Source organism: Drosophila subobscura, chromosome O (assembly GCF_008121235.1).
Source record: "Drosophila subobscura isolate 14011-0131.10 chromosome O, UCBerk_Dsub_1.0, whole genome shotgun sequence".
Classification (NCBI taxonomy): domain Eukaryota; kingdom Metazoa; phylum Arthropoda; class Insecta; order Diptera; family Drosophilidae; genus Drosophila; species Drosophila subobscura.
Genome location: NC_048533.1, coordinates 15,564,947 through 15,578,571, shown reverse-complemented (window position 1 = coordinate 15,578,571; position 13,625 = coordinate 15,564,947). Strand labels below are relative to the sequence as shown.

Genomic DNA, 13,625 nt, shown 5'->3' with positions numbered 1-13,625 from the left:
AAATAACGAGAAGGGACGTTAGCGCAAGCCACTCACCATGTGTTCGCGCATCTGCTCCAGAGATGACCGCAGCGACTCGTATGTTAGTTTTCCCCAGCTTTGTGGCTTCGTCACCAGATAGTAAATGTAGCGATCATTATACTTGAGCACAGCCACATCACCGCTGGCCGCCTTCTGGGCACGCAGCTCATCGACCTTGCCGCAGACCTCCTTGAACTTCACAGCTATGCCTGCGCCCATGGCCAAGTCAGCGCACACGCAATGGGCCAGCGAGTGCGAGACTTTGTCTACAGTATGTAAATGTATGTAAATTATTAAGAGAGACATGTTTATTAAGTGATAACATTGAAAAATAGCGCGCATAGATCACCAGTAATCATTGTGGCTATAATAATGATCCGATCGGATCCCAATTTGGTGATCTGATAGATATGGTCATTCCCTATGGAATGGCGTTTTTAGTTTTCTGTTATCTTCAAAATTGTAGATTTGGGAGGTTTTCGCCCTTTTGCGGGGGCGGGGCTCATTTTTGAAATACACTGGTTTCAGTGTGAGCATACAGCAGTCTGGTGCCAAAATTTGGGGGCTCTAGCTCTTATAGTCTCTGAGAACTAGCCGACAAACAAGACGGACAGACAGACATGGCTCAATCGACTCGGCTATTGATGCTGATCAATAATATATATACTTTATGGGGTCGGAAACGTTTCCTTCTGTGCGTTAAATACAACCGTTATCCGCACAAATACAATATACCCTATTTACTCTTCGAGTACCGGGTATAAAAAGCTTGTTGTTTTTTTAAAGATTTATTTCAATTTGTAGTAACTTGACAATATTGGTTTTTTATCTTATAGGCTGGTGATCTGGTTAAATTGCAAATAATGTAATTTATAATTAATATTTATGTAATATTAAACTAACTCACAATCATTTGAATTAAGTATGTTTAGTATATGGACATACATATACTCTCCCTAGGGTCCAGACGATATTATAGTATGCAATGGATAAATGTATGTGTTGATTTTTCGATATTCGATAATAGAACGAAAACGAACAAAACGGATTGGCGCGATAATTCTACACATCTGAAAACATCTCGTATTCTAAGAGAAATGACTCTGGGCCTGGTCTGCTACCGAATTTACACAAAAAATACGCAAAAACGCTCTAGATGCATACGGGGCTGGGAGGGGGGCGGCATAACAATTGCTCTTTGCACTTTACACTTACATATGTACATCGGTACATGAATGGAGTGGAGTGTGGGGTACGAGTGATTTAATGGCATGCATTAGCTTACAGATCACGCTCTCGAAATGGTAAATGGTGTACATTTTGTATTTAATTAATTACAACTTAGCCGAGATCCCAATGACAGGGTGGGTGCTGCTGATGGGGGATGCATATGCATTTCAACTAGCGCGTTAGCGACTGACTTCTTATTTTATTACATTTACAATTGTATCTTCGTTTAATCATTGCAGTCGTTGTGTTGCTTCCATCTCGAGGTGCGCACATTTCAATGACATTTACAATTAGGCTGGGGCTGGTTGGTTCACTACCAAGCAGTGTCGGTGTCGGGATGTGGATGGGGGAGACGCACCGCACTATCAATATTATACACGATTTGGTTATCATTACAAAACAAACACTATTGGCGGGTATGATACAATGCACAGGCGCACTCGTGGCGCTACACAGCTCTGAATGATGCACAGCAATGTGCGCATTCTAATATGATAGAATATTGTATGTATATGAGAAAACAGTGTAGGATTTTTGTATAAGAAACATTTCTATACAAGTCAAGTTAACAAAACTAAGTAAAAGACTTTTAGCACTTAAAATAGGGTTCGCCGTTGTGGTCGCTGCGCTTGCTCTCCATTTCTGCTGCTCCAGGACGTTCCTGTCCCTGGACGTCTGTTGTCGCGCTGTGTTTTTGCTTTTGTTGTTGTTGTGTATGTTTGCATGATTGGACGCTTGATTAACGTTGCCTGTCAACAATAACCAAATCGCTGTAATTCTCATCTGGACAGACTGTGCGATCGCTCGCGGCTGCTGCTGCCCGAAGAGAGGGGCTGCTTGCTGCTCATTTCACCAACCCGCTGGTGCGGTGGCAGCCTGTCAAAAAAGGGATGGCGTAGGGCCTCACCTGAAAGAATGAATGAACAGATTCGGTTAGCACAAATCCCAATTTTTAAAGCAGTGTCGATTCACTCACCTAACGTGATGCGGGATGATGGCTCATACTCCAGCATTTTCTTGATCAAGCCAAACAGCTCGCAGTGGTCCTCGCTGTCGCTCAGTTGGCACAGGAACAACGGCTTGCAGTGGTCGCGCACATAGCGTCCCGCACTGGACTTCTCATCCCAATCCAACTTACCATGGTAGAAGTACTTTGTTTTGGTTTTGCTATAAAGAGTATGGTTGCTACACATTAGACGATTTCGGTGAAGGGAACTGCGCTTTAGAAAGTGAAAGCATGAGCTGCATTGTATTACCGTGCCATGCGATATGGTATTTGTCCCAAGATGCGCTCCATCATGGCCAGATGCTCGCGATTGTCGTGCGTTTGGAAGAGTGTGATTCCCAGATAAAGTTCAAACAAGATGCAGCTACATAAAGAATATAATTACAGTTCAATTAAATATGCAAATGATCTGGCAGGCATTTAATAAACTTCTTACCCAATGGACCAGACATCGCATGGCTGTGACCAACCCAGCTCCAGTATGACCTCGGGCGCGCGATAATGTCGCGTCGAGACAATTGTGCTGTGATGCTCATGATCGAAGGTGGCCGAACCGAAGTCAATCAGACGAACGTCCGTGTTCTTGACACGTCGAACCTCCCGGTTCTGCTGGATAAAGAAGCGTGTTATAATTTATGGATCAGGTGGAGAGCTGCATATGATCTCTACTTACAATCTTATGATTATAGTGAGCCGAATAATCCGAATCGACAAACAGGATGTTCTCCGGCTTGAGATCTGTATGCGTTAAACGATTGTCATGTAAGAATTTCACAGAGTAGCATAATTGATAGGCCATGTGACGCACTTGGTCCAGCGGATATGGCTCATAGTTGTTCTCGCGCTAAACAATCATCGGAAATAACAAAGAGAATTAGACAAATCAGATCTAGTTCTCAATCTATAGTTAACTTACCAAAAAATCGAAAACACTTAGACCCAACATTTCAAAAACTATGCACATGTGTCCATGGTAATCAAACCAGTCAACCATTTTCACGCACAAGCTGTACGATAGAGAGAAATATATTATATTAAAGTATTGTTCAGACAGTTGGAAATATGATTGCAGCAGACTCACTGATCACAATGCGGATCCTTTTGTGCAATCTTCTCCAAAGCGTTGATCTCCAGCTTGGCAGCTTCGCGATACTTTTCCACATTCTTGATAATCTTTAAGGCCATGCAGTAATCACTGAAAAGGATGAAAAAGCATTAATTACAGCGCTTAAGAATCACTTCAAACTTCACACTTACCGCTCCATGTCTTTGACCTTGACCACACGTCCGAAGGTGCCCTCGCCGAGTGTGGCCATGATCTTATCTGAAATTTGGCAAAAGGAAGGCGTTTTTGTAGTAGTGTCTCAGCCAATTGCATCAAGAGTAGTTGGTGTTAAACGTTAGTTAGTACTGTCTGTTCTAAAGCTAAAACCTGTATAGTAACTTGTAACTAAATACTGAGTACTGAATCATACGATGAGGTCTGGTGTGTACACACCCAATAACCGAATCGGAGGACTCTAAACAAAGTGTGCGCAAATGAGTTTCAGTTTTGTTTTCATTTTCAATATTATTTCGTTAATTATATGTTTTGGGTGGCGCGCGAGCGAAAGTTTTCTCCAAATGGGGGGAAACAAATTTAGTTTGAGACAAAAGTTTAATTCAAAGACAAATTGCTTGAAAGGAAGTAACTGGCGTGAAAATTGTGTGAAAAATTTCAATGCGACGCGACGCGACACGATTTTTCGACCTTTCTGTTGGCGAGTGTGTGTGTGGGGCGTGTGTGTGTGTGTGGATAATTAACAAATAATAAAGAAAACTTGGAAAGAGTTTGAACTAATAAGAGAGTTACGAGTAGAGAAGAGAGTAGGAGCACAAATAGCCTTTTGTTTTGCTTTTCTCTAGTTATTTTTTCTTTTTTTGGCTTTAACTTTTGACTATCAAGTGTTTTTCTTTTTTCTTTCTTTTTTTTCTAAACATAAGTATGGAAGGAAAAAAATTAAAAACAAAAAATTGTCACGAACATCTGTGGTGGAGAATGTCTCCGGTGTGGTAAATTAAGTGACCATCAGCATCATCTTGGATGACGGGCTTGGCTGTCTGTTTGGGCAAGCGAGCATTCGAGGAGCGGAGGAGCAATCGAAGACGACGACGACGTGGACGTGGTTGTTGTTGCAGTAGTTGTTGTCGTTGGTTGGTTGATTGGTTGGTGGTGGCATTGCATTGCATTGATGGGTGGTGCATTCGTTGATCCGTTGAGAGGTAGCGAAACGACGGCGGAGCAGACGAGGAGCGAGCGAATTTGGTAGTGGGTTGTTGCAAGGCGGGGCGAGGCGAGGGGGCGTAGTTGTTGTTGTCGATGTGGCAGATCGGTGATGGGTGGCAGATACAGACGCGTACACAGAGAGTGCGTTGTGTGTGCGTGTGTGGCAATAAGTATGTAATTTGAAAGAGAGAAAAAGAAACAAAAAAAGAAAGAGAAAAAAGAAACAAAAATAGATATATATATTCGATCCGATTGTCCGGCAGCAGCAGGGGGAGATGGTCCACAGACAGTCGTCCACAGGTCCAATTAATTTAGTCCACAAGGATCCACAGGAGGATGAAGATCCAGCGTTGGCACCACAGCAATTGCATTACCATTTACATCCATTGTAAATATTCCACACAAAGACCAACCAAATCCAATCATCCAATCATTCCATTATCGATTATCATCATCCATTATCATCATCATCATGTTGAGAGCGCACATCATCATCATAAACCCATCATCATCATCATCATTGTGATTTACATCATCATATTCAGAAAAAACACGAGAAAAATACGTTTCGTTTGTTCGATAAGAAAATTAGTTCGGACAAATTTGTTTTGAGATTTGTGTGTTTTTACAAAAATGGTTAATATTCAACAACAAAACAATTACAACAAAGATCATAAAATATGTCAAATATAAATATAACGCATATGGCATACATAACGCTGCATATATATATGTTTATTCAGTTCTATATAAAAATGTTTGAGTGTGCATATAGAAACTTTCATCTATATTCTGTGTCTGTGTAGAGGGCAATAAAAAATCAACAAGGAAACCCTTAAAATGTTTGGGTTTTTTGCTAGTCTTTTGTATTTGTTTATTTATTATTTTTAAAGCTTCTTGCTGAGAAGCAGATCTCATTTTGGTAAAAGAACAAATAAAGTACTGAAAAGTCTTTTGGTAAAAGGTCAGTCGTTTTCGTGGTCACAGTACTTAGAGGTGCTACTACTAGACATGTGTTGTTCAACACTGCAAGAGAAGGAAGTTCACGCAAACAATCTCAGTTGGTATGGCTATAATACATCGATAAAATATCAGTTTAAAAATCGGGAAAAAGCTAATAGTTTGCCTACATTTATAGGTCATGTTCAGGTTCATATAACTGCCGTTCTACGGCAATAGTTATCTAAGATTTTAAACGGTTGGGTGTTGTGTGTTCAGGGTTATGCAATGTTCTCTTACGTTTTATTCCTGGTTTTAGTTTTAGTTGCATGCAAAACAAAACGATCGCTCGAGAGGCAGGGCTTAACATTTCGCTGTTAGTTTAACATTCAACAAGAACACGATCCACCGGGATCCACTGGGCTGTTAGCTGTTTGATCTGTAAGTCTGTTTGAAGGCGAGTAGTTTTGAAAGGCACGGGGGGGTTTGAGATTTAGGGGGGTAGAAGTTGCAGTTGCAGTTAGGGGCAGCCGGCGCAAAACAAAGCTCAACGAAGCTGCATCATCGATAAGACGGCATGGCATGGGGGATTACAACGTCTGCTTACAAAGGTCGAGAGTGTCTTTGGAATGCGTGACCTGTGGAACAGCGCCGATGAGGTGGCGCTCTTCGACAACAGGTAGTGATCCTGCTGCTGTTGCTGCAGATAGTGCGACGAGGCTGAGGATTGCTGCTGCTGGTGGTAGGCATCCAGGTGGGGCCGCTGATAGAGCGAGCTGCCCGACGCCAGACCGTTCGTACGCCGACTGCTGCCGTACGGATCGGACAGGTAACTCGAACCGGAACCCGATCCAAGGCTGGGCTTGTAGCGATCGAATTCGCTCAGCACGGCAGCGGTGCGGGAGCTGGCGCCCTGGTACCTCTGCTGCTGGCGACGCGCATCCGCTGCCGCCAGTCGCGCCCCGATACCGCCAAAGGCCAAAGCTCCGGAGCTGGAGGAGTGCGTGAGGAGGTTGCTTGTGGGCTTGTATTTGGACAGGTCATTGTTATTGCGATCTGAGGAGTGGAGGGGCAGAAAGCGGCTCTTGTTGGTGATGCTAGAGCCAACTGCTGCTGCTGCTGCTGCCTGTGCTGTTGTTGCTGCTGCCGCTGCCGCCGTGTGGTTGTTAGAGAGTGGAGCAGAAGTGCTAGTGGATGATGTGGTGGTTGTGGTGGTGGCTAATGGAGGAGTTGTTCTAGTAGTGCCATTGACAGAGGTAGTAGGAGTAGGAGGAGTGTTGGCCTTGTCTGTTGTTTTGTTGGTGGTGGAGTTGGCTGTGTTGCATGTTGTGTGGGTTAGTTGCACACCAGTCCCCGAATCGGTGGTGGTTTCGGTTTCTGTATCGCCATCAACCTCGTCAGAGCTACTCTCCGACGTGCTGGAGGAGCCACTGTCACCATCATCATCGCTGTCGTCTGTAGTTACTTTTTTGCTGCGCGACTTCTTCTTGGGTGCCGCCTCCTCCTTTGGCACCTGCAGGGCAGCTGCTGCTGCTGCCGCTGCTGTTGCTGCTGCCTCCTTTGCTTTGGCAATGGCTTCTTGCTCCAAGGCGGCCGCCGCTTCAGTCTTCTTGGCCTCCGCGGCCGCTTCCTCCTCGCGCTTGACGCGTTCCCGCAGCTCACGGCGCTTGCGCATGCGCTCCTCAAACTTCTTGGCCTCGAGGAACTGATTGTCCTCCCGCAGGAGCATCAGAATGGCTGCATTGTCTTCCGAGGAGCGATCGTCGGCTAGGATCTCACGCTCTTCGGCCGTCAGTTCAGGCGGGGGCTGCTCCTTGCGGCGGTGGGCGAAACGGTTCCTCGAATTCAACGGATGATCCTCCATGGATGCCGCTGCCGCTTGTCGACCGCTCTCCATTATCTCGGCGGCCAGCAGATTCTCGCTGGTCTTTGTCCTTCCATAGGCGCGACTCGTGCGGCCACCAAATGGTGCTGCTGCTGATGCCGGCTCATCTTCGCCTGCTCCTCTCCGGCCGTAGCGACTGGAGGGATAGCCCGAGGCACCGCCCAGACGCAGGGCATCGTGGTAGTCATACCGACTGCTGTAGTCCACCGGGTAGTTCTCGTCCAGCAAGCGATTGCCGCTGGTCAGGTAGCCACTGTCGTTGGAGTCGGCCATGTAGCCGGCGCGCTGCCGTTGAGCCCGCGTGCGGTACGGCGTTCGCTCCTTGCGATCTGCGGCATTGAAGGAGCTCGAGGAGAGCTTCGATTTGGCCAACTGGTGGGCAGTGGCCGAACGCATCAGCCCACTGCTGGCACCGTAATCGTCCGGCTCCAGGGTCTTGTCGCGATCCTCCTCGTGGCGACGTCTCCCAGCCGTACGCTCCAGTACGTCCGAATATTTATTTTCCAGTCGGGAGATGGCCGACTGTTTGCCAGCTCCCGATCCCACTCCCGATGTGGTGGGCGTTTTATCTCTGTCCAGTTGGTAATCCCGACGCTGTGCGTCATACCCAAAGAGAAAACCAGACGGAGAAGTGCACAGGTGGGATTTAGATATGGTTTGAACGTTGGATTAAATGGTTAATGGAGAGGGAAAGTGCTTAAGACCGGCGCTCGTGTGAAACCAACGGTAACGACGGGCGTAAAACACTCTTTACGCTCTGTCTGCTGAGCACACGCTCCACAAAAGAAGTGCCAAACGACAGACGCCAGTAGCCAGACACCAGAGCCAAGACCTAGACCCTACAGACAAGAGTCGTGCACTCGGAGCCAAATGTTGGAACCATTTAAACGGCCTTTTCGGAAATGGCTAATTATGGTCTTTTCGGGTGCCTTTTCTTTTCGCACTGAAATTAAAGTGGCGGCTTTCTCTCTCTCACTCTGTTGGTCAAGTATTCTTGTGGCATGCACGCACGCAGAGTGGCAACAGAGAGAGAGAGTGAAGCATGTGGCCTAAGGAGATACCCTTTATTTTCATTTCAAATGCCTCAAGCGAAAAAAATCTAAACAAAAAACCGTCCACGGCGCGACGACCTTCAAAGTTTATACATAAACTCGCATAGAAAAAATCGTGAAAATTATACACACATCTCTCGAGATCTCAGCGAGAGATACACAGACTAGACCCAAAATACATGCATATATCTTCCTATATAGCAGAGAGGCAGAGGAAGGCAGTGGCCAGAGGCTGTTGGTATCGAAAATAAATTCGACAAACGTAAACGCAAACGAAAACGCACACGGCACAGAATGAATCTGTGAGATATAGAATATATCGGGCGGGGGGGAGGCATATATAGGAACACGCTCGCTATAAAACGCAGACCGTGTGGGTTCCGATGGCTACAAGTATACGAATATATACATCTGACAGTCTATACGCGAGGGAAAACTTTCTATAATATAGTATGTGTGGCAATGGGCAATGAATGGAGGTTGCCACTGCACTGCAAGCACTGTTCTGCATATATGTCTACAATGTTTGCCTCGGCACAGGTTACCAGTTCTACACTTGTCAAAGATTTAGGTCTGACTCTGAGTCATGGACAGGTGAGAAGATCTCTCCTCTGCAGAAGTATTCCAAAATATGAAATGCCCAACAGGTGAGTCATGTGTCTGGCTGACTGGGGTCCGTCGCATCCATTGGTTTGCACACCGCTCTGTAGCACTTTCTCGCTCGCTCTCGCTTGCGGGTGTTTATGATACTAACATCATCCAGGTCCCGATCCCTGTCCCGCCGGCCACCCCCCAGACCACGTATCAGCGGCTTGTAGTAACCGCCCACGGGACTGAGGTGGGTGCGCAGTCTGTCCAGTGCGTTTGCTGTGGTGGAGCTCTTCTGGTAGCGACCCATAATGGCGGCGGTGCTGCTGCCACTCCCGCTGCTGCTGGTGGGGTGGTAGCCCAGTCCACCGCCTGGATAGTAACGTCTGTGGCGATCGCTCATGGCGTTATCCCGTTCCCGTTCACGTTCCCTTTCCCGATCGCGTTCCTTTTCCGCTTCCGCGTTTCTCCGACTGGAGGAGCTGGAGGACTTATCCGAGCTGCGGCGACGTTTGCTTTGCTTCTGTGAGGGATTTGTCTTGCTTTTGCTGCTGCTACTGTTGTTGTTGCTGTCATTCGTGGGAGTCTTGGAGGAGCTCCTGCGCCCTGTTATTGGATCGTTGCTTTTGTTGCTATCTTTGGTATCCTCCTCGACTATGGCGGCTGCCGCTCTATAATTCAGGGAGAGATCGATCCCAAACAATTTTCAGATTCTGTTTGGCTTTAGGGTGGGTATGGGAGGTATTTTCCTTTTGCTTTCTTTTTCTATGCTTTGCTTTTCTTTCGTTTTCAACGCGACGAACGGACGGGCTCGCGACGAACGGCTCTCGGACGGGACGCGCTGCCACGACACGGACTAAAAATTAACTGAGGAAAATTTTCGGAAAATTCATGCGACGACCAAAAAGAGACCGAGCAGAAGATGAAGGAAATGCGAGGCATTCGCATTCACAAGAAAATGAAAATATTGAGGAATCGTTTTTATTTTTGGTGAAAAGTGTGAAAATATTGCGCACTTGCGCGCCAGCCAGAGAGCAAGAGAGAGTGCGGAAGAGACAGACAGATAGAGAGAGAGACCCAGAGTGTGAGTGAAGAGAGCAGATAACATATGTAGACGAGTGGGTGGGTGGATAGTGATGAGGAAGAACGGTTCTTTTGTTTGCCAGCTGGGACAGGCGGTTCAAAACGCACGCGAAACACGCACACACACGCGCACTCTTATGCTTCATTCAGAATGCATTCCATTTCGTTTTTGTAAATTGTAAAACGAATTCGTTTCCGTCAGCGAAACAGGGAAACGATCGAAAGTGAAGCGCAAGGAGGGCGAGGGGGAGACGGGCGCTTTTCACAAGAAAAGCCTTGAACTCTTGCCTTTGCCGATGGAACGCAATGAGCGAGCAATAAAAGTTCTGTGTTGTTGAAGGCAAATAAAAACAGAACAAAGCGTAATACACAATTTACGTTTTATTTTAAACGTGCGCTCCCTCGCATATTATAAATATAAATAATAAAGGAGTAATTGCATTCAAAAACGAGAGAGAACGAGAGAGAATACGAAAGAGCAGGGCAAATATTAAAAGAGAGAGCAAAGCATTGAAAACAAAGTGAATGCTTTTTCAAACGGTTATTTAAAAGTTCTACTACAAGAGAGATCGAAACGAAGGAAGTACCAGCGAGAGGCGCTGCAGAATCGGATAAGCTTTTCGGGAGCTTTGCTTTTAGTTGCGCTGCAGCGCAACGCTGTGTTTGGCCAAACTTTTGTGCCATCAAAAGCTTTGGCGAAAATGGTAAGAGCGCACACACTTTGGGGAATCTTCATTATTGAGGTAATGTTCTTCTACTGCCATTAATCGGTTATGTGGGGTGTAAATACTCCCATAACAAGCTTATGGCACACTCTGGACAACAGCTCGAACGAAAACACTTTTGCAGCTCCTGTGGAGCTCTCTCCAGATCACAGAATTGACTCTTTGCATGATTTATGACTGCCATAATCGTATTGAAAAAGATAAATCAAAATTCAATGGAAATTAGTACACCTTTATGGCATTCATTGTTGATTTGATTAATTGCAATATTTTTCACACTTTCTTGCACGATTACTGCTGGCGGGTAAGAGCTGAATCTTTCCAAAAGAGAGAGAGAGAGAGAGAGAGTGCTCGTTAACACTGGAACTACTGGAGATGCATTGAAAGGGTCTCTTTCTCTTTCACACTGGAACTACTAAGAGTTTAAAGAGCGGCGAGGGATCAGGCGGTGGCAGACAGCGGTTGCCCCGAAGTTCAACGCGATTAAAAACGCACTCGAAAAGTTTACATAATTGGCCTTCTCCGCCGACGAGTAGGAGGAGAAAGATTGTGGCTAATGTTCGTATCGCGATGCGAGCGAGGCGGCTGCGCTGCAACTAAAACTCGTAATTACGCGTCGACAACGACCACTCTGCCGCAAATCAACGCCGATCAGACACCGAGGAAATTCAAATGAAAATAAACTCAAGTGAAAATAGAGAAGGAGGGAGAATGAATAAATGATGATCGCCGCCGACAGAGAATTTTGACCGAGTTTTGTTGTTGGTTTATTTTGTCGACGAAAGGAAAGCAAAAAGAAGGCAAAAATTAAAAATAAATTATAAAAATCTTTTGCTTCATTTCCTTTTGCATCGATTACCGATTGCTGATGCTGCATCGTTGTTGTTGTGGATTCTGTTTCTGTTGTTGTTGCTGTTGTGGATTCTGTTGTTTATTATCAGGTCGTTCGCTTGGATTGCGTCGAAAGCGCTGCAGCAGACTATTGCAGCTTTCGGAGAGCAGCTGTGTGACGCTGGCAGCGGTAGCACTCCGCATGTACCGTCGCTGCTGTCGCGGCGGCTGCGGCTGCTGCTGCGTTGTCGTTGTCGTCGCCGTTGCCTCGCCGCCATCAGCTGTTTTACGATTTTCACTTGAATTTGGCAAAATCTTTTCGCTTTTATCGCGATGAAAACGATTCAGAAATGTGGCCATATTGGCCACTTTTCCCTGTGTATTGGTTTCTGCGTGGGGCTCTCTCCTCTCTCTGTCATCCGGCGGATGACGACAATCCGGATAATATTTAAATACCGTAAAGGAAGAATCGATCGAGGGGGTTCGTTCGATCGGCTGTCTATTTCGTTAATTGTTTTAATTTTTGGTATTTTGTTGTGCTGTTTATAGAGAGAGCGGGTGTTTTTTCTTGTAGATATGATTGTATTATATATACATAATATAGTATAGACAGAGCGGATCGGAGAGCGGAGCGGATTTATGTGTAAAAATAATTGAAATTGTAAGAGATTTTTGCGGCAGCTTCGACGGAAATAGACACACAACAGAAGAAGCAGTCGCCCCCACGGGTCCACTGTTCAGATCAGATCCGATCAGCGACAATTTAAAAACTATTTACAAATTCCATTCAATTGCAGTTGCACTTTAAGTTGGAGGTTTTTGTTGGAGGGGGAAACACACGCACTTTGAGCCATTTAGTTATCCGAGAATTTTAAGGTGAATTAGGAGGGAACGCCACACGATTCGCTGAGCATTTGTTCGAAGAAAACAAACAAAACCGAAATCAGCGCAACATCAACGAAAGCGCACGCCACAAATACTAATTATAAAGATTGAAAATATCGCCGATGTCAGAGTCGAAAGTAGCTAGCTGCTGGCTGTGGCTGAGGCAAAGGCAAAGGCGACGGCGAAAACCGTCCGTGCGGGAGAGCTGTGTGGTTGAGAACTGAGTGTGTGGCTGTGGTTGAGGCCTCCTCTTCCCGTGGTTTCTATTATTGTTTGCTGCAGAGGAAAAATAACCGAAAAGCCACACAGCCAGGAGAAGAATCAATTGGCACAAGGGGGAATACCCTTACTTATTGAGCACTTTCCTCTTTAACATTTTACGCTCAAAGAGTGAGTCATGGGTGGGATCATTCTTTGGTGAAGTTTTAGGATAGTAAGAGCATTCAAGAGTCGTATAGAGAGAGATCGAAGGAGAGCGACAGTGGCTCTCTCGAGGATGGAGAGAGAGACCACAAGAGATCGCATCCCATCCACCATCTGGTGTTACATATTTTTAGACATCACAATTTTTCTCTGCTAAAAACGCGTTCCGTTCCGCGTATTGTTTAGTGTTATTTTGTTTTGTTTAGTTATTAAAACAATTACATACAGTTTAGCAATATTTAAACAATAAACCAGCGGCAGCAGTGGGAGCAGAAGCGTCAGTGGCAGTGGCAGCATCATCAAGCAGTTAAAAGATTAGCCAAAAAAAAATTATAGCAACCAAATAAACAGACAATAAATTAAGTGGCCGCCGCGGCAACTATTTATAGAGAGCAGCCCCCAAGGAAATTGACATTGAATTTCCCCTTTTTTTCAGTCTGTCGATTGTGCAATGGTTTTGGTGCAAGATTCTGCTTGCCAAGACCAAAGAAGAGTACCCCACATCATCAGGGAGGTGTTTTTGGGGCTGTGGATGTTTCACACTTGAAAGGCCACCAAAAGTACAGGAAGTACATACAAACAGACAGACAGACACTTGGGGCCACAGAAAAGGCAAAAGCAATGGCAAAGGGAATGGGAATCATCATCAACATCAACATCATCGTGTTCTTCGTCAGAGGCCTTTTTTTGG

The 13,625-nt window shown here is 45.6% G+C and overlaps 1 protein-coding gene and 1 long non-coding RNA gene across 14 annotated transcripts in view; both read right to left on the bottom strand.

The window, feature by feature from the left end:
* Nucleotides 1-847: 847 nt before the first annotated feature.
* The window catches only part of LOC117898689 (serine/threonine-protein kinase Doa), a 38,458-nt gene continuing 25,680 nt past the window's right edge, over nucleotides 848-13,625 (bottom strand). For 3 of the 12 annotated variants that reach the window (XM_034808304.1, XM_034808299.1, XM_034808295.1), the window contains 9 exons: nucleotides 4,282-4,357; nucleotides 3,515-3,581; nucleotides 3,339-3,452; nucleotides 3,174-3,264; nucleotides 2,931-3,101; nucleotides 2,694-2,863; nucleotides 2,508-2,621; nucleotides 2,228-2,418; nucleotides 848-2,158 (listed from right to left, as the gene is read on the bottom strand). In XM_034808304.1, coding sequence (XP_034664195.1) covers nucleotides 2,031-2,158; nucleotides 2,228-2,418; nucleotides 2,508-2,621; nucleotides 2,694-2,863; nucleotides 2,931-3,101; nucleotides 3,174-3,264; nucleotides 3,339-3,452; nucleotides 3,515-3,581; nucleotides 4,282-4,357 — 1,122 coding nt within the window. In that variant the 3' untranslated portion in view covers nucleotides 848-2,030. Of the gene's footprint in view, nucleotides 2,159-2,227; nucleotides 2,437-2,507; nucleotides 2,622-2,693; nucleotides 2,867-2,930; nucleotides 3,102-3,173; nucleotides 3,265-3,338; nucleotides 3,453-3,514; nucleotides 3,582-4,281; nucleotides 4,358-6,069; nucleotides 7,942-9,153; nucleotides 9,659-11,654; nucleotides 12,155-13,625 lie in introns of those variants that run through there. The other 9 variants (XM_034808305.1, XM_034808303.1, XM_034808297.1 and 6 more) reach the window with 7 other exon arrangements.
* On the bottom strand, nucleotides 9,758-11,632 carry LOC117898708. 2 transcript variants are annotated; one of them, XR_004649160.1, is made up of 2 exons: nucleotides 11,291-11,632; nucleotides 9,758-9,854 (listed from the first exon to the last, which is right to left on the bottom strand). It is a non-coding gene; the product is annotated as an uncharacterized LOC117898708 (long non-coding RNA). The 2 variants fall into 2 exon arrangements; XR_004649159.1 differs by having other exon boundaries at nucleotides 11,155-11,628.